We start from the raw sequence: 19,303 nt of genomic DNA on the forward strand, positions 1-19,303 counted from the left end.
AGGTATATTGGACCATATCCAATTTCCGAAAGGGTTAATCGTGTTACTTACAGAGTCAGGTTACCGCAGTCTCTAAAGGTGGGGAAAGCCTTTCATGTGTCACTCCTGAAACCAGCTGTTCAGGTGGATTCCCCCCCTCCTCACCCTGTCATGGTTGATGGTGAGCCTGAATGGGAGGTTGAGGAGATCTTGGACTCCAGACGAGTTCAGGGTTCAGTGCAGTATTTGGTGCATTGGAGAGGGTACGGTCTAGAGGAAAGATCCTGGGTCAAAGCAGGTGATTTACATGCTGATAAACTTAGGAGACGGTTCCATGAGCTCCATCCTGACAGGCCAGGTGGGACGTGTCCGGAGTCCACGCCTAGAGGGAGGGGTACTGTAACGAAAAATCTGCAACGCCGGATGGATTGCGGAAATATGGTCGCATCCAGTCCGGCAAGCGGACCTTCCAACGCGGGATGCGGAAATTCGTCCGCATCCGCTGCGCACACCCGTCCGAGCACTCTGCTCCAAACTCACCAACATGCTGTTCACCAGGGTTCTGCCATCTTGCCTCTAGGGGGTGCGGCCGCACACCAGACACGCCTTTATACTCTTAGAAAGCGTGTCAGCTGACCTGGAGGTCAGCTGACATTTTAGCCTGCTCTGATTGGTTGCTGCCTGGGGTGGAGACTTCTCTCCCAGGCAGTATATAAGGAAGTGCTTTTCAGTCACACTTTGTCTGTGTTTGCGATACCCTGTGTCAGCACTCAGACCTTAGACTAGATCCCAGGTGTTGAAACCAAGGACTTCACACCTAGACTAGGAGATTATTATTATTGTTATTGATTCTCTGTGTATGATTCTGTGCCTGTCTTGACTTCTCTTCTGCTTCCTGATTCTGTACTCTGCCAGCCCGTACCGTTAACGACTATTGGCTTGGTTCCTGACTATTCTCTCGTCTCACGTCTCTGTACTGTTGCCGCCTGTACTGTTGCCGAACCTCTTTCTGTCTGACCTTGCTCCCTTCAGTGGAACGTCTCCTACTGTTGGGTTATTATCTGAGGCTTGCCTCCCTGAGACGCCGGCCCTAGCAGACCGTTACTGCCAGAGGCTGAGATTCCTCCACTGCCACTTTGGGGGATCTCACACACGGGGTTCCCATTCAGAGGTAACCACACCTCTGAGGAATTGCCGTGTGGTGGATATTTCCACAACTTTGTGAATATTTACTGCTTTGTATATTTTCATGTTGTTCGTGTGTCCACTGCTTTACATCTACCCGCATTATTAGCAATTCCGCAGATTGCTATATAATCGGGTCTATCCTTGTATTATTGGCGATACTGCGGATCCCCAATAATCAAGGTTCGGGGTGTGACACTGGTCTGAGTAGATCATTTCAGGCACTTACCGTGTTAGTGAGCCTTCCGCTGATTTACCATCAGGAAGATACTTACTATTTCACTCTAACATATCTGCATTAGTGGTGATTCTGTATATCACCACTTAATCAGATATTTGTGCCTCTTGCTGACACCAATCGTTACAGCTCCTTCCTGGTAGAGGCAGAGCTTTGGGCAGTAGCTCTGCCTCTACTCGCGTCAATCTCTGCTGATCTCTGCCTCCTGCCCCTCTCAGTCTTCTTTCACTGAGAGGGGCGGAGAGAGGCGGCGATCAGAGGAGATTGACTGGAGGCAGAGGTACTGCACAAAGCCTGGAAAGTCGTGGAATTTTGCACCGGGGATTTGGGGGGTTTAATTACATTGCTCTGCTGCGGGAATGCAGTGTTTTAGCTTTGCACATATTGCTTAACATAAATGTCAAGTAAAAAGTGTAAGTGTAAAGAGTAATTTTTTTAACTCTTCAGACTCACTTTACACAAGGGGGGAGATGGGCAGAGGGTCCATCAGACACCCGGAAATCGAACAACGTTACCCCGACCTAGTCCTAATGAGCAATATCTTTCCAGCATAGTTTCCAGCTAAAATCAATTTAAATTATGTTCCAACAGCCACATTGCTGCATTGATCTGTTATGCCTGATACACACGACACAATTTTCCGTCAGATTGACGGTTGAACCGATAATTTCCGACAGGTCCAATTTGATTGCCGTTTTTTTATCTGATCGATTTTCTGATCACTGCTATACAAGATCGATAAGAAAAACGATCGGAAATCAGATCGGACCTGTTAGAAAACATTGATTAGACCGTCAATCTCTATGGGCCATCGATCTGCTGGCAGCAGATCGATGGCTCATAGAGTTGCATTGGATCTAATGGTCCAATAATGCATTTAGATTGATTTCCAATAAATTCCATTCTGAAATCTATTGGAAATCTGATCCTAGCGTGTGGCACACATCAGATTCCTGTCAGATTCGACTTGACTGGCATCTGACAGAAATCTATCTGATGGTGGAATCTGCTGCAAATCTATAAGTGTATGGCCACCTTAATACTGTATGGGCACCTTAGATGATGTTTCTGCTGAAATCATATCTAATTTCTACTGGTGCAAAGTGATACAGCAGGTAAACGGCCAATATCAGGTAGATACCAGTCATTTATCTGATCTACCGCAAGTCCGCTATTGTATGCCTACATTCCATGGAGATCTGCTATTGTATGCCTACATTCCATGGAGATGAGAAGAGAATGCAGAAATGCTATCAGTTGCATGCATTGGATAACACAGCATACTCAGCAAATGGACTTTTTAACCCAGTGAAATAATACAGTGAAAAGTTGGAATTTTGTACTGATCACAAGCTAATTGTTTATATATATATATATATATATATATATATATATATATATATATATATATATATATATATATATATATACAGTGGTGTGAAAAACTATTTGCCCCCTTCCTGATTTCTTATTCTTTTGCATGTTTGTCACACTTAAATGTTTCTGCTCATCAAAAACCGTTAACTATTAGTCAAAGATAACATAATTGAACACAAAATGCAGTTTTAAATGATGTTTTTTATTATTTAGTGAGAAAAAAAAACTCCAAACCTGCATGGCCCTGTGTGAAAAAGTGATTGCCCCCCCCTTGTTAAAAAATAACTTAAAGGTGGTTTATTACACCTGAGTTCAAGTTCTGTAGTCACCCCCAGGCCTGATTACTGCCACACTTGTTTCAATCAAGAAATCACTTAAATAGGAGCTATCTGACACAGAGAAGTAGACCAAAAGCACCTCAAAAGCTAGACATCATGCCAAGATCCAAAGAAATTCAGGAACAAATGAGAACAAAAGTACTGTAATTAAGATCTATCAGTCTGGTAAAGGTTATAAAGCCATTTCTAAAGCTTTGGGACTCCAGCGAACCACAGTGAGAGCCATTATCCACAAATGGCAAAAACATGGAACAGTGATGAACCTTCCCAGGAGTGGCCGGCCGACCAAAATTACCCCAAGAGCGCAGAGAAAACTCATCCGAAAGGCCACAAAAGACCCCAGGACAACATCTAAAGAACTGCAGGCCTCACTTGCCTCAATTAAGGTCAGTGTTCACGACTCCACCATAAGAAAGAGACTGGGCAAAAACGGCCTGCATGGAAGATATCCAAGGCGCAAACCACTTTTAAGCAAAAAGAACATTAAGGCTCGTCTCAATTTTGCTAAAAAAACATCTCAATGATTGCCAAGACTTTTGGGAAAATACCTTGTGGACCGACGAGACAAAAGTTGAACTTTTTGGAAGGTGCGTGTCCCGTTACATCTGGCGTAGAAGTAACACAGCATTTCAGCAGAAGAACATCATACCAACAGTAAAATATGGTGGTGGTAGTGTGATGGTCTGGGGTTGTTTTGCTGCTTCAGGACCTGGAAGGCATGCTGTGATAGATGGAACCATGAATTCTACTGTCTGCCAAAAAATCCTGAAGGAGAATGTCCGGCCATCTGGTCGTCAACTCAAGCTGAAGCGATCTTGGGTGCTGCAGCAGGACAATGACCCAAAACACACCAGCAAATTCACCTCTGAATGGCTGAAGAAAAACAAAATGAATACTTTGGAGAGGCCTAGTCAAAATCCTGACCTGAATCCTATTGAGATGTTGTGGCATGACATTAAAAAGGCGGTTCATGCTAGAAAACCCTCAAATAAAGCTGTAATAAATTACAACAATTCTGCAAAGATGAGTGGGCCAAAATTCCTCCAGAGCGCTGTAAAAGACTCGTTGCAAGTTATCGCAAACGCTTGATTGCAGTTATTGCTGCTAAGGGTGGCCCAACCAGTTATTAGGTTCAGGGGGCAATCACTTTTTCACACAGGGCCATGTAGGTTTTGAGGTTTTTTTCTCACTAAATAATAAAAAACATCATTTAAAACTGCATTTTGTGTTCAACTATGTTATCTTTGACTAATAGTTAACGGTTTTTGATGAGCTGAAATATTTAAGTGTGATAAACATGCAAAAGAATAAGAAATCAGGAAGGGGGCAAATAGTTTTTCACACCACTATATATATATATATATATATATATATATATATATATATATATATATATCTGTATACCGTATATATGTTACTATCTCTAAAGCCTCATGCACAAGTACCAGGCATGGGAATGGGAACTTGATACATTGAGCCACATTGCAGTGCTGGTTCTGTAGAGATAGGTCTCTAGCCTGTAGCCTAGCAATGCTTTCTGTTGGTGTGTGTGTGTGTCGGGGGGGGCAACCTTCATATCACTCTCACCTCGGATTCACTTTAAAGCTGCATACACACTCTACATTAAACTTGGCTGAGGTGGCCGATAATGACTTCGTGCCAGAATCGGCCATGCGCCTAGGGTGTGTACAGTAGCTTCTCAACGTCGCCTAAAGATCCAGCATTCGGGATATTTAGGCTGTATCCGAACAGCCTCCGATCCCATTGTTCTCATTACTACCCCGCCACTTGCAATCTTAACACCCCCCCCCCCCTTGCTATAGCAAAAGATGTGTCTCTAGCCTGCAGACTAGCTACTCGTCCGTACAAAACTCATACACATCATGATTTGTCACCCACGGGATCAAGCCTGCAAAACAAAAGAAATTGCAAGTGTGTTCTTAGCATAATACTGCTTACTTTTTTAAGACAACATGGGCGGAGTATTTAGCGTGTGTGTACAGGAGCCCTTCAATGTTGCCTAAAAATTTTGCACACATATGTACGCTCCTTTAGGCTGCTTTCACAGTAAGAAGTTACAGGCGCACGTTAGTGCAGCCTGTAACGCAGCCCAACTCACAGTAATGTAAAATCAATGGGCTGTTCACAGTGCCCACGTTGCGTTACATTGTAAGGAGGCACATTCAAATAAAGAGCAGCATGCTATGCGTTCTATGCGGTTTTAGCGGCGTTAGACTGTGTGCACGTGCTCAGTTATGGTTTTTTTTGGGGGGGGTGGGGCGGAGAGGAGGCGGGCAGAGTCTGCTATTGTCGCCAGCCACATGGCTACTTAATATTCACTGCACTGCAGTGTTTACTTCCTGGAGCGGCCGCTGATTGGCTGGCGGGACCACGTGATGCGGAGTGCTCCGATCACGTGGTCTCCGCAGCGCATAGGACACATAAGGCGCACCAAGAGCTGCATAACGCAGCTCTAGGTAGCGTCCTCCTCCAACACCACCAGGCGTTGAGTTAGGGGCACGTTATGCGACCTATAACGTCCCCTAAAACGCAACGTCCTGGTGGGAAAGAGGCCTAAAGGTAGATACACACCCAGGACTCCGATGATCCAGCCCTACATCAAGCAAATTAAGCAAAGTGAGATTTACTTACCTGGGGCTTCCTCCAGCCCCTGGAAGGCTATGTGTCCCTTAGCTGTGCTCCAGGCTAGTCTCCCCAGGGTCCCCTCCGTAGCAGCCGCCGACTCGGCAAGGTCAACAGCCTCTGCGCATGTGCGAGCATGCGCCCGTACCGCTCGTGATCACGCTCACATAGCTGAAAGCCTTCTGTGCAAGTGCAGAAGTACTGCGCCTGGACACAAAGCTCCCAGCTAATGGCGCAGCTGCGTGCTCACACATGCCCAGACCCCGGGAGACCGGCCTGGAGCAGAGCTGCGGAAAGGGACACTTAGCCTTCCAGGGCCCAGAGGAAGCTCCAGGTAAGTAGATCTCATTTTGTTTAAATTGCCTGATATTTTACGGATCGTCTCAGGCGAGAATATAGCATGTATACAGGAGCGTCACAATGTCGCCTAAAATTTGGCATGCTGGATCTTTAGCGACAGTCAACCAAGCTCCTCCTGAGCACATTGTACTCTTTCTTACCCGCCTTCTAAAAGCTTTGTAGAAGCCTGCTCGGGTTACAGCAATCCTGAGAAGTTCTTCTCTGCTGTAAAAGATTCGCAACAGCATAATAACCTTTAGGCCCTGTTCACATTATAAATCGCAAGCGCTATCGCAAGTGCTGAGCGCTTTTCCTTGCGCTGACTTTAGTCAGGAAGTGATCTCTTTCACCCGGAAATGAATAAATACAGTGTATTTATTCATGAAAGCGCTGGGGAAATCGCTATACAAAGCTTTTTTCTCAAGCACTAAAGGCCTCAATTCACTAAGATCATGCTGGAGATAATAAGGCAAGAGAAAACTTACCACCACACAGTGCTAGTTATCTTCTCTCTCCATTCCTTAAGTTACCTCCTCTGTAGTTATTTTCACACGCAGTTAATTAACAGCCTTTCTAGAATTCTGGAGTTATTTTAAGGATTGAATAGTTAACTTAAAGACAGAAGAGTTAACTTTAGGTTTGCCTGAGGTAAAATGTTTCCTGAATACGACATGCCTCGTCACCATGGTGATAACTATAGAAACATTATTAAAGGCAGGAGATAAGCGTAGTGAATTGAGGCCTTAGCGATTTCCCTATACATTCCATTGAGTCAAAACGCTCAGAAAATGGTACAGGCAGCGCTTCTGGAAGCAGATTGCAATCGAACCGCTCATATGAGAACATTCGCATAGGGAATCATTGCACAAGCACTTTAGGGCGATTTTCAAAATCGCCAGCGCTTAAAAAAAACGAAAACGCTGTGAACAAGCCTTTAAAGAAAAAACATTTCTTTGTTACTGTTGATACAAATCCTGCAATAAATCTGCAGTGTATCTACTCCCTGCTTTCATGGAAGCAGACATATTGTTAACATTCTGTGTTTACAAATTAGCCACTCTGCCAGGACTGCCAAGATTCCTGAGCTGACACGGCTGAGAGATCAAATTATGGTGGTGATTTTTCACAGATGAAGGGGAATTAGACTGGCTAAACTCTCTTAATACATACAGGGTACATTTCTCTGTTTTTCTTCTGTCCTGTTCAAGGAGTTCAGGTTGACTTTAATAACTGACCTTAGAAAGGCTGTAAAGCAGACAGCTCTGCATAGCGTGTAACAGACGTAACAGGTTCTTACTGTATATACTATACAATCTATTCTTTGTTTACTAAGCAACATACAGCTGTTACGTTCTGTATATTTTGGACATCATTAAACATTTAAAATGTTTGTATTTTAGGTGGAAGCTGTAAGGCTCATAGCACAAGGAACTGCTCCAAAAATCCCTCAGCCAGCAGAAGGCGCCACTTATGACCCCATGCAGAAAAAGGAAAATGCAAAGGTGAGGCCCGTTATTCACAATTTATTACTTACATTTTTTGTCATTAATCATGTCCTGCCCTGCCCATGGTTGTTCTCATCACTGTAGACATAACTCCTGGCTGACTTTTAAAGGACTACTGTATTGTAATGGTCCCCACAGACATCCGATGCTTCGGTCCCTGCCGCCACTTCACTTCTGGAATTTGCAACTTTAAATTCTGAAAACCACTGCACCTGTGTGGCCACGTTCTTGCTCCTGCTGATGTCATCGGGAGCCTACTACGCAGGCGCAGACTGTACACTTCTGGTGACGTCAGTGGGAGCAAGGACACGGCCATGCAGGCGCAGTGGTTTTCAGACCTAAAAGTAGCAAATTCCGTAAGTGAACCGGAGGCGGGACAGGAGCATCGGTGAGTGGCTGCGCGGGCACAGGATGTCTGCGGGGGACCATTAGAAGCCCAAGGTAAGTTGAACTCTTTTTTTTCCCCCCGACCCCCTACAGTAGTCCTTTAACCTATTTTGGTTCCTGGACGTAGAAACTACATCCAGGAACCATGCGCGCTACCGCGCGCTCCCGCGGCCGATCGCGCGCGTGCACGCGCACTCCCGGCCGCGGATTCGGTAGCCACGGAATCAATGTATCGGGCTATGGTGCCCGATCATTGATTCATCTCACCCTCAGAAAAAGCGACAGCTTCTCTCGGAAGCTTCGCTTTTTCTGGCTGTCACCTCCCCCATGCGTCGCTCTAAGCGTGTGTTACGCTTAGAGTGACGTCATGTAAACAAACTCATGGCCGCCATCTTGTGGCCAAAAAGTAATACTACAACTGAATGTAAAAAAAAATAGAAATTAACACACATTTACATTATAAATCTATTGTTTACCTCCCACCCTCCCAAAACTACCCAAATAAAATGTTTACTATAAAAAAAAAAACATTACAATAAAAAAAAAACCTAAGGGTCTAAACTTTTTAAATATCAATGTAAAGATGAAATATTTCTATATTTATTTTTTAAACTTGTTAATAGTGATAGATGCAAAATGGAAAAAATGCACCTTTATTTCCAAATAAAATATTGTTGCCATACATTGTGATAGGGACATAATTTTAACGGTGTAATAACCGGGACATATGGGCAAATACAATACGTGAGTTTTAATTATGGAGGCATGTATAATTTTAAAACTATAATGGCTGAAAACTGAGAAATAATGAATTTTTCCATTTTTTTCTTATTCTTCCTGTTAAAATGCATTTACAGTAAAGTGGCTCTTAGCAAAATGTACCCCCCAAAGAAAGCCTAATTGGTGGCGGAAAAAACAAGATATAGATCACTTCATTGTGATAAGTAGTGATAAAGTTATAGGCTAATGAATGGGAGGTGAACATTTCTCACGTGAAAACGACGGAACCTGAATGGGTTAAGGAGCCCATACATCAGACAATATATGGGCAGGATGACCAAGAGACAGATCTCTCTCTGATCGATTTCAGCATGAAATCTCCTAGGAATAGGCCTTGTGGCGCTGCATCCACAGCCTTGCTGACCCCCCTAATGTTAAATATGCCCATCCTCCAGTGAACTATACTTTACCTGTTTGCATCCCCTGCTGGCTCCGGGCTCTGCCACAATCCACATACAAGCGCACCCATGTGGCGCCCCATGTGATTGTGTGACATCACATACGCGCCCACATTGCTCCGGCAACCACGTGGGGCGCTTGTATGCGGATTGTGGCGGAGCCCAGGGCCAGCGGACAGGTAAAGTATAGTGCATGGGGCACCGGGGAACATTTAACATTAGTGGGGACAGCGCCAGGGTGTGTTGCTCGTCCGGTTATCGCTCGCTGCTACCGTCACGCACCGGATCAACCACGACGGCACAACATCTTGCAGCATGTCAGATCGACATGCTCGGCCCAAAATTGGTCGCATCGTCGATCGGGCAAGCACTTGGCGGTACAGATTTTCATCTGATTTCATAATGATTATGGAATAAGATGGTCAATGTGCCGCCAAGTTGCTAGATGTTTGGGTATCTTTAATCCGTGAATAAAAGCTGCCCATTGTTTTTTTTTTTTTTCATAGCAAGAGTGTTGTTGTCATGAGCTGCATAGATTACTCTGATGCCCTGACATTATCAGTGCATGGGGCAAGGGAATTTGTTATTTATTTTTCAGCACTTGGACTTCCTGTATCCATGTACTGGAAGCAAACTGGGACACTCCAATCTGCTGCCAGTTTCCCCTACAAACGATATGGAACATCTGCGATTTATATGCGCATAAAACCCTGTAGGCAACTTGATACGACTGCCATCAATCCATGCTACATACAGAGTCAATCTGAAAACATTAAAAAATTAAGTGTAATAAAATAAGTATCTGTTATATTTATAGCCCTAGTTGACCCTCAAGATTCCTCATTGTGAGTAAAGGTGAATAGGCAATTATGTATTTGATGCAGCTGTTTCAGAGAAATTCCCTTTTCATGTGACTCAATCCAGAACTCATAGTGTTGGCAGAAGAGTGGGTGTTCCCAAGCTATAAAGCCATTCTCACTGCCCATCCACCTCATTTCTCTTGAACTCTTTGTGGCCAGGTTTCCAGCTACATCAGATAGTTCTCTTAGGAGGTAGATCTGTGTTGACAAGAAGACACTGGCTTGTACCCTGTTAGCTCAATTTCAGCGGAGGCAGCTACAAGATGACTTAGCAGAATAATCTGCAACCCAGGTTAAAGTTCTCCCCCAATCCAAGTGAATACCCTCTCTTCCAGCTGGGAGATACAGAACCACAAACACTTAAATTGGTGGAACAGCATCTGAAATCTTTATTTACAGGTCAATCTTATATACACCCTGATGTTAGGGAAAAACCAGATTAGACCGGAGTGCACATAGAAAATATTTGAAACAATAGCATAGACATGGTACAGCCAGCAGAGACAATAGGATTTGTTATTCTGTAAACAACTGGCAGAGGTAGACTTTGTTACATGTGTTAATTTCTCAATAGACCAGGTTTTTTAACAACAATGCATGAATAGGTCTGAGTCTTCAGATCTCTGTCACAGTGGCTTGTATGGTAATATACCAACTGGGTATTGAAATACAGGTTTTGTATTTAGGTGCCTGGAACTTCTAGAGTGTTAATTATTAATGTATCTGTAAAGCACTGTCTGGAGGAATGTGCTGCTGACTAGTTGAAGCAATGATGTCATTTTTAAGAAATTGTGATGTGCTGTATATATTTTAATATCGGGGTGATTTAAGCAGCACATTATTACAACCTTTCAACCCAACCTTTGATCCCAACCTTTTCTAAAGGAAAGGGCGGGATCACTTAGATACTATGCACAGCTCTATGTATGTTAGAGATCAATGAGTTAGTGTTGTCATTGGTACACAAATACAATATACAGTTTAAAGGGTTACACAACTACACGATGAATTAACAGTAGTTAGCTTTGCTAGTATATCATCCTAATCTAGCCCTGCATAACTTAATGGAAAACTGAATGTGGTAAACTGTAACAGGTTGCCTAAAGCCACACCTCACCCATAAGGTTAGAACTCCTTAATGCATTTTGGAAAAAAAATGATCCTCGAGTGGGTCCAGGAAATGTCAGTTCATTATTGCAGAGTAGAATATTGTTCATTTGAAGGGTGAAGGAGGACGGTGAATTCATCACCACAAGCCCTCATGATGAATGCAGATGTTTTTCTGCCAAGCTCTCACTGTCTCGGGGCAAACAGACAGTGGCGGCTGAGAGCTGGCCGTGTAATCACCGTGGCTACACCCAGTGCCTTTTTGTTAGCAGTTTCATTGTATGGCATTGGGCACCCACAAAAGAAATGGAAACAGATTTATAACAAGGATGTAGCAATTGCAGCCAGGTTGTAGAAGGCAGGGAAGGGCAGACTCAACTTCTCATCCCAGTTGAGAAACCTCACAGTTGCAACAGCAGAGGCGGAGTTCTTCCCAAAGGATGACACAAAAGAAAGGCTTGAAGCAGCCATCACCAACACAGGAGGAGGGCAGGTGCAGGAAGGGCTCATCCTTACAGCAGAGGGTCATCCTTCTAGGGCTGCATCAGTGCAGGAGAATCATATCAGATGATCTCCAAAGTATTCCATAATCAGGTGATATCACAGGCAGGTCTCCAAGTGAACAGGTAATAAAGAACACTTGTGCAGGCAAATTAGTAAAGATGAATCAGACAAGAGTTCAAGGTTTGTCAAACTGCATGAGCCAAGTAATTGATAGCTCAGTCTCAATCAAAGCAGTTATGTAGAGGTCCTCAATGGTAATAAGAAGTTAAACAGCTTAGTGGGTGTGTGCAACCTATTTACCACATGCGTAGCTATGTAACAATATTTTTGACAAAGGTTACTCTCTCTATTCAAATTTCTTTTACTAACATCATACTGTCTGTAAATCCTAGTACTATAGAGTTCTGACACTTAAACACATTTCTCTGACCTTGCTTTATACAGCACAGTATCAATACAAACAGACATATGGAGACAATTACAATCAAATCAACCAATAAGTATTTTACATGACATATTTGTCTCCACCCTCTCCAGGCATGTTAGAACACTGATGTGGGCCGGGTTATGAGGCTGTGTGATTCAGCCACTTGCAGGTTTAGTTGGCCCCCCATCTCACCCTGTGCACAGTAGGTGGTACAGGGGGTCAACGTCTGCTGTTCAAAACCCTCCCCAAATGCACAACACCAGGGTTTGTTTCCCACACCCCTCAGATTGTAACCAGAGACAGACCAGAAACCAACAAAGAAATTGCTGTAAAAGCATTTGTTAGAATTTTACACAATTACAAGTGAAAAAATATAAGTATGTCACTTTGCTTAAGGGACTCATCACCATTAATATTATACACGTACCCAAACATTCACACAATTGTTTGCATTATTCTTGGCAATATGAACAGAAAACCTGGCATGAGCATAACTTCTAGTAATTTGAGCAAGATGATTTTGGACACAATCTCTACATTACATTCATATCGGCATGAGTGCAAGCTCAAGTTAAAATGATTACATTTCATTCACAGCAACTTAATTCCTACTGGAAGATTTACAAACCTAATTCACCCATTGACAGCAAAACTGTTGTGTGCTTTGAATTCTCAGGTATATGCAAAAATACCTGACAAAAAAAAAACCCACATGAAAAACAAAAAACTTCAGATGGAACATGCCTTTCCGTATGTTAATTTTTTATAACCAACTTTAAATTACAAATTTTAAGACATGTTACATCTGGTTCACCCGAAATAAATTGTTTCCTTTGCAAAACACTAAATTCAAAACATCACAATGGCCAGCAACTTTGTGCATGGGTCATTCATTATATGAGGTGAAAACCAATTACACATTCAATCTCACCTGCCTTGCCTCAAGACAATGTACAAACCCTCTCCTATAGTAGACAAAGAAAGACAACACATGCACATTTACATAACCACAGTCCGCATACCTTAGACTCCAACAATAATTTAGCTTTTGACTTTTCTGACTGTAGAAAAAAACGATCAATTAAATTAAGAGGTTTATTCCTAACTCTAAAAAAAAATATTTGGATACTCTCTGTGCACAGACACATACACAAACAGACAAACAACATATAGCTGGGATCTTCTTTTGTTTCTGTTTCCTGACACTCTCCTCATTGCCCCCAGTCTTTTCAGGGAAGAGGAAAGAGAAAAAACAAAAGCATTAACACAAGTCTCTCCCAATACATGGAGGGAGGGGGTAGAAACCTGCAACAACTCTGAGCAGATGTCCAGAGATGCATATTTAAAGTACAACCTAGCTGAAAAAGTGCAACCAGTCATACACAAGCAATTTAAATCACAGTTCCACAGAAACTACAGTGAGAGGAGATAGACAAACACATTTATAGTAATTAGAAGCAGTGGCGTACCTAGGGCATTTGACACCCGGTGCTGGGTATTAAAAAGACACCCCCCCCCCCCCATAAAAAAACCAAAAAACAGCAAATGTGGCATGCTAAACGTGACACGGCGGGTAATGCCAGGTGTAGGCTCGCTCCCCCCCCCTAAAGTTGTCCTTAGTATAGTATAGTGGCACCAGTATAGCTAACAAAAAATGGGTGCGGCTATAACATGCGGCGCGCATTGCGCGCCGCGGCGAAAAATGGGCGTGGCCATGACCGGATGAGGGCAGAGCTAACTAATTTAAAGTGAACCCGGGATAAGAGTGATATGGAGGCTGCCATATTCATTTCCTTTTAAACAATAGGCAGCCCTGCTGATCTATTTGGCTGCAGTAGTGAACTGAATTACACCAGAAACAAGCCATGCAGCTAATCTTGTCAGTTCTGACAATATTGTCAGAAACCCCTGACCTGCTGCATGCTTATTCAGGGTCTATGGTTGAAAGAATTAGATGCAGAGGACCAGCACAGCAGCCAGGCAGCTGGTATTGCTTAAAAGGAGATAAATATTGCAGCCCAATATTATTCTCACCTCGGGTTCCCCTTAAAAGTGCAACACAAAGACAGTGGGCCTTTCCCCAGAAAATTCACATAATTGTTCAGGTTTTCTCAAGAAAATACACGTAATGTGAACAGATTTGACCAGAAAATAGTTCAATCATGTCGGCAGATTTGCCCAAAAAACACGTTCAATCATGTCGGCAGATTTGCCCAAAAAACACGTTCAATCATGTCGGCAGATTTGCCCAAAAAACACGTTCAATCATGTCGGCAGATTTGCCCAAAAAACACGTTCCATCATGTCGGCAGATTTGCCCAGAAAATACATGCAATCATGTCGGCAGATTTGCCCAGAAAATACATGCAATCATGTCGGCAGATTTGCCCAGAAAATACATGCAATCATGTCGGCAGATTTGCCCTGAAAATACATGCAATCATGTCGGCAGATTTGCCCAGAAAATACATGCAATCATGTCGGCAGATTTGCCCAGAAAATACATGCAATCATGTCGGCAGATTTGCCCAGAAAATACATGCAATCATGTCGGCAGATTTGCCCAGAAAATACATGCAATCATGTCGGCAGATTTGCCCAGAAAATACATGCAATCATGTTGGCAGATTTGCCCAGAAAATATATGCAATCATGTGGCCAACCTGGCCAGAAAACACTTCAATCATGTAGCAGACCTGGCCAGAACAGTCGATACACCTGCTAATATAAATTAAATAAAAGTTTACTCACCTGAAGCAGCAGCAGACCTCCTGTCCCGGCCTCCGTCCGGCGCGCAGCTCTCACGATCCTCTGCAGCCAGCCAGCAACTGAAACTCCCGCGCTGAGAGCAGGGCTACGGGAAAATGGCGCTCGAAGCCCTGCATTGCAGACTCCGTCTCCAGAGCAGGGCTTCGGACGCCATTTTACTGTAGCCCTGCTCTGCCGCTGTTGGAGCTGCGGGCTGCTGCTGTCAGTGAACTGACACAGCGTCTATTAGACGCCGAATAGCAGTTCACGCTGGGGGTGCTTCAGCACCCAAACCACCCCCCTGGCACCGCCACTGCCCCAGTATAGCTAGTATAGTTGCCCCAGTATAGCATAGTGGCCCCAGTATAGTTTAGTGTAGCATAGTGGCCCCAGTGTAGCATAGTGGCCCCAGTGTAGCATAGGTGCCCCCAGTGTAGCATAGGTGCCCCCAGTGTAGCATAGGTGCCCCCAGTGTAGCATAGGTGCCCCCAGTGTAGCATAGTGGCCCCCAGTGTAGCATAGTGGCCCCCAGTGTAGCATAGGTGCCCCCAGTGTAGCATAGTGGCCCCCAGTGTAGCATAGTGGCCCCCAGTGTAGCATAGTGGCCCCCAGTGTAGCATAGTGGCCCCCAGTGTAGCATAGTGGCCCCCAGTGTAGCATAGTGGCCCCCAGTGTAGCATAGTGGCCCCCAGTGTAGCATAGTGACCCCCAGTGGAGCATAGTGGCCCCCAGTGTAGCATAGTGGCCCCCAGTGTAGCATAGTGGCCCCCAGTGTAGCATAGTGGCCCCCAGTGTAGCATAGTGGCCCCCGGTGTAGCATAGTGGCCCCCGGTGTACACATAGTGGCCCCCGGTGTAGCATAGTGGCCCCCGGTGTAGCATAGGTGCCCCTGGTGTAGCATAGGTGCCCCCCGGTGTAGCATAGTGGCCCCCGGTGTAGCATAGTGGCCCCCGGTGTAGCCAAGGTGCCCCCGGTATGAGGGAAGCTTGGAAGGTGGGGTGGCGGGGTCCCCTCCTTCCGGCGCTTCCCCCTCCTAATTAGCAGCAGCCAGCAGCTTAGCGAAGCGGGCGGGGAGGACTTACTCACCTGCTCCAGGCGATGGCGCATAACGTTATCCTCACGTGACGCTGGTCTCTCTGTCGCTCACTGTGCTTCCGCAAATCAGGAAGCACAGTGGGCGGTGGAGAAGGTGGAGACCAGCGTCAGGTGACGATGACGCTATGCGCCATCGCCTGGAACGCAGGAAGTAGGTGAGTAAGGCCCGCTCCTGCCCGCTCATCAAGCTGCTGCTAATTAGGAGGGGGAAGCGCCAGAAGGAGGGGACCCAGGTGAGGGAGGTGGGGGGTCCGGCCCCCCTCCCCGCCACCCCTCCTTTCCGGGTTGCTTCCCCCTCCTGTCCTGCCTGCATAGTGCCCAGGCCTCTGTGGGAGGCCTTGGTGACACCCCCTGGGGCACCCGACACCCGGTGCGGGGCGCCCCATGCCGCCCTATGGTAGGAACGCCACTGATTAGAAGAAAAGGCTCAGAAACATCTAGTAGCCAGGCCAGAACATTTTGGAGGGACTGATAAAAAAAGTTATCCTGCGGCCGCAATGCCCATTCAAAATGTCCTGGTCCAGAGAGACACCTGCAACTGCTGAGTGTCTCCGAGAAAAAAAAATGAAACTCCTAAATAGAGTTAGTCAGAAATAAGATTCAAAGCAAATTGTGGAACATGATTCTTTCTAAAACTTACAAATCTATATATCCGCATTAAACAGCATCACAGAATATGATACATCATAAATCAAAAATAACCCTTGGGAGTCCCCTTACCTTTGAGACTTTCCCATTATGCTAAGCTAAAAAAAAATAGTGTGAGATTAGCTGAGTTTGAAGGTTTATCTAGGGATGGTGACGTCAGTATTAGACTTTACTGGCAAACCTGGTCTCCAGCTTATGTGATTCTTCTATAGTTTCTAATCAGGTTTATCTACACCCGATTTATGGTTTGAATTTTAACTATCCTCTGTGGACAAGTTTATACCTTCAATCTCAGCTTAACCTCACATACAATCTACACAAATCTATACAGTAACATGCAATCTTATATAACTAAAATTCACTTAAGCGACTATACAACAATATACAAGGTTTAGAGAGAATATTCACTTAGACACACAGTACTGCTTTCTTAATTGGGGCATCAGACCCGCTATTTACTTTAGGAATATCAGATTCCTGGGAGAGGCGCTACAGAAGCACTTTCCCTCCGGGTTCTATTAATCCGCTCTGACAGTATAGGGTGGTAATCAAAAAATAGAATTACTCACCCGATACTGTATATGGCGGATCCAACTTCTCGACACCAAACTGTTAGCTCAATTTCAGCGGAGGCAGCTACAAGATGACTTAGCAGAATAATCTGCAACCCAGGTTAAAGTTCTCCCCCAATCCAAGTGAATACCCTCTCTTCCAGCTGGGAGATACAGAACCACAAACACTTAAATTGGTGGAACAGCATCTGAAATCTTTATTTACAGGTCAATCTTATATACACCCTGATGTTAGGGAAAAACCAGATTAGACCGGAGTGCACATAGAAAATATTTGAAACAATAGCATAGACATGGTACAGCCAGCAGAGACAATAGGATTTGTTATTCTGTAAACAACTGGCAGAGGTAGACTTTGTTACATGTGTTAATTTCTCAATAGACCAGGTTTTTTAACAACAATGCATGAATAGGTCTGAGTCTTCAGATCTCTGTCACAGTGGCTTGTATGGTAATATACCAACTGGGTATTGAAATACAGGTTTTGTATTTAGGTGCCTGGAACTTCTAGAGTGTTAATTATTAATGTATCTGTAAAGCACTGTCTGGAGGAATGTGCTGCTGACTAGTTGAAGCAATGATGTCATTTTTAAGAAATTGTGATGTGCTGTATATATTTTAATATCGGGGTGATTTAAGCAGCACATTATTACAACCTTTCATACCCCCTCCCAGCACCCCTCTGGCTGTCTCATGGTTGGTGATGAGATGGGGAGGAGTCTGGACTGCTTTATGCAAAGTAAAATTGCACTGCAAAACAACAGAAGCGAGCCAACCAGGTACTTCAAAGAGAATCTGTACTGTTAAAATCGCACAAAAGTAAACATACCAGTGTGTTAGGGGACATCTCCTATTACCCTCTGTCACAATTTTGCCGCTCCCCGCCGCATTAAAAGTAGTCAAAAACAGTTTTAAAAAGTGTGTTTATAAACAAACAAAATGGCCACCAAAACAGGAAGTAGGTTGATGTACAATATGTCCACACATAGAAAATACATCCATACACAAGCAGGCTGTATACAGCTTTCCTTTTGAATCTCAAAAGATCATTTGTGTGTTTACCTTCTGTCCCCTGCAGCTCTCATGCACTGAATACAAGTGACAGGCTGTTTCTTCCTGCAGAGTGCAGACAGCTCTGCCCGTGTCTGTGTAATTCCTCAGTATGTGTCAGCCAGCTCCTTTCACAGCCTAACAGAGGAGGATTTTTATCCAGCTCGCTTTCACTGATAAGAGAGCAGAGACGCTACTGGTTTATGTAAATAACACACACACTGGAGTGTGCATAGAGGGGCCTGGAGAGGGGTGTGCATAACAGATCAGCACAGAAGAGTTGGCAGCCTTCCGGACACAGGGCGACAAGTCTGTCAGGGGAAAGATGCATTGATTTATTACAGAGACGGTGATAGGAGAAAGTGCTGCAGTAAGCCAGAGCACATTAGAATAGGTTTAGGAATTTGTAGGATGGTAGAAAAAGGGATGACATTTTTGTTACAGAGTCTCTTTAAATATATTTACTGCGGAAAGTATAGATGCACAATTTACCAAACATTGTGCATTTCAAAAAGCACATTTACTATTATATGCATATAAAAGTTAAAGGCTGAGCCAGGGGTTTAAATGACAAAATCTTATGTAAGCGCCAATACCATGAACGTTTATTTTTCTTTAGTAATTGCTTTTCTTCTCTTTGGCAGATTAACTGGGACCAACCAGCAGAAGCCATTCATAATTTCATCAGAGGGAATGACAAAGTGCCAGGAGCCTGGACAGAAGTTAACGGTGCTGTGAGTGCCATGCAGTTGTGTGATCTGTGCCCAGTTACTGCCCGGTATTATGTAAAGGTCGCTGAACCTGCTGAACATTCACCTTCCTGTTTATTCAATGGAGCAAGTTCACCACGTTCAGTGACAAGTGTTTCATCATGTTGGATAACCACCTATAAAGCCAAGGACACTGTTGTAAAGCAAATACCTTGTGTCCGGTTAGCGGCTTAAAGTGAACCAAGCTCCATTTTTAGCACCCAGGGCATCTCAATAGCACATTAAATATGCATGCCAACAATGTGGCTCATTCTTTAAACAAAATCTTCAATTTTACCTTTTTCTTTTTTACATTTAAAAGTTTAGCAGAGGCCTTTATTACCCTACTTCCGAAGCCTGCCCAACCACAGAAA

At 44.2% G+C, this 19,303-nt stretch overlaps 1 protein-coding gene across 2 annotated transcripts in view; it reads left to right on the forward strand.

Annotated features, from left to right (window-relative positions):
• ALDH1L1 (aldehyde dehydrogenase 1 family member L1) overlaps positions 1 to 19,303 on the forward strand; it is a 206,773-nt gene that overhangs the window by 126,281 nt on the left and 61,189 nt on the right. For both annotated transcript variants that reach the window (XM_068253079.1, XM_068253078.1), the window contains exons 5-6: positions 7,500 to 7,601; positions 18,825 to 18,914. In XM_068253079.1, coding sequence (XP_068109180.1) covers positions 7,500 to 7,601; positions 18,825 to 18,914 — 192 coding nt within the window. The remainder of the gene's footprint in view (positions 1 to 7,499; positions 7,602 to 18,824; positions 18,915 to 19,303) is intronic.

The sequence above is a fragment of the Hyperolius riggenbachi genome, chromosome 9 (assembly GCF_040937935.1).
Source record: "Hyperolius riggenbachi isolate aHypRig1 chromosome 9, aHypRig1.pri, whole genome shotgun sequence".
NCBI lineage: Eukaryota > Metazoa > Chordata > Amphibia > Anura > Hyperoliidae > Hyperolius > Hyperolius riggenbachi.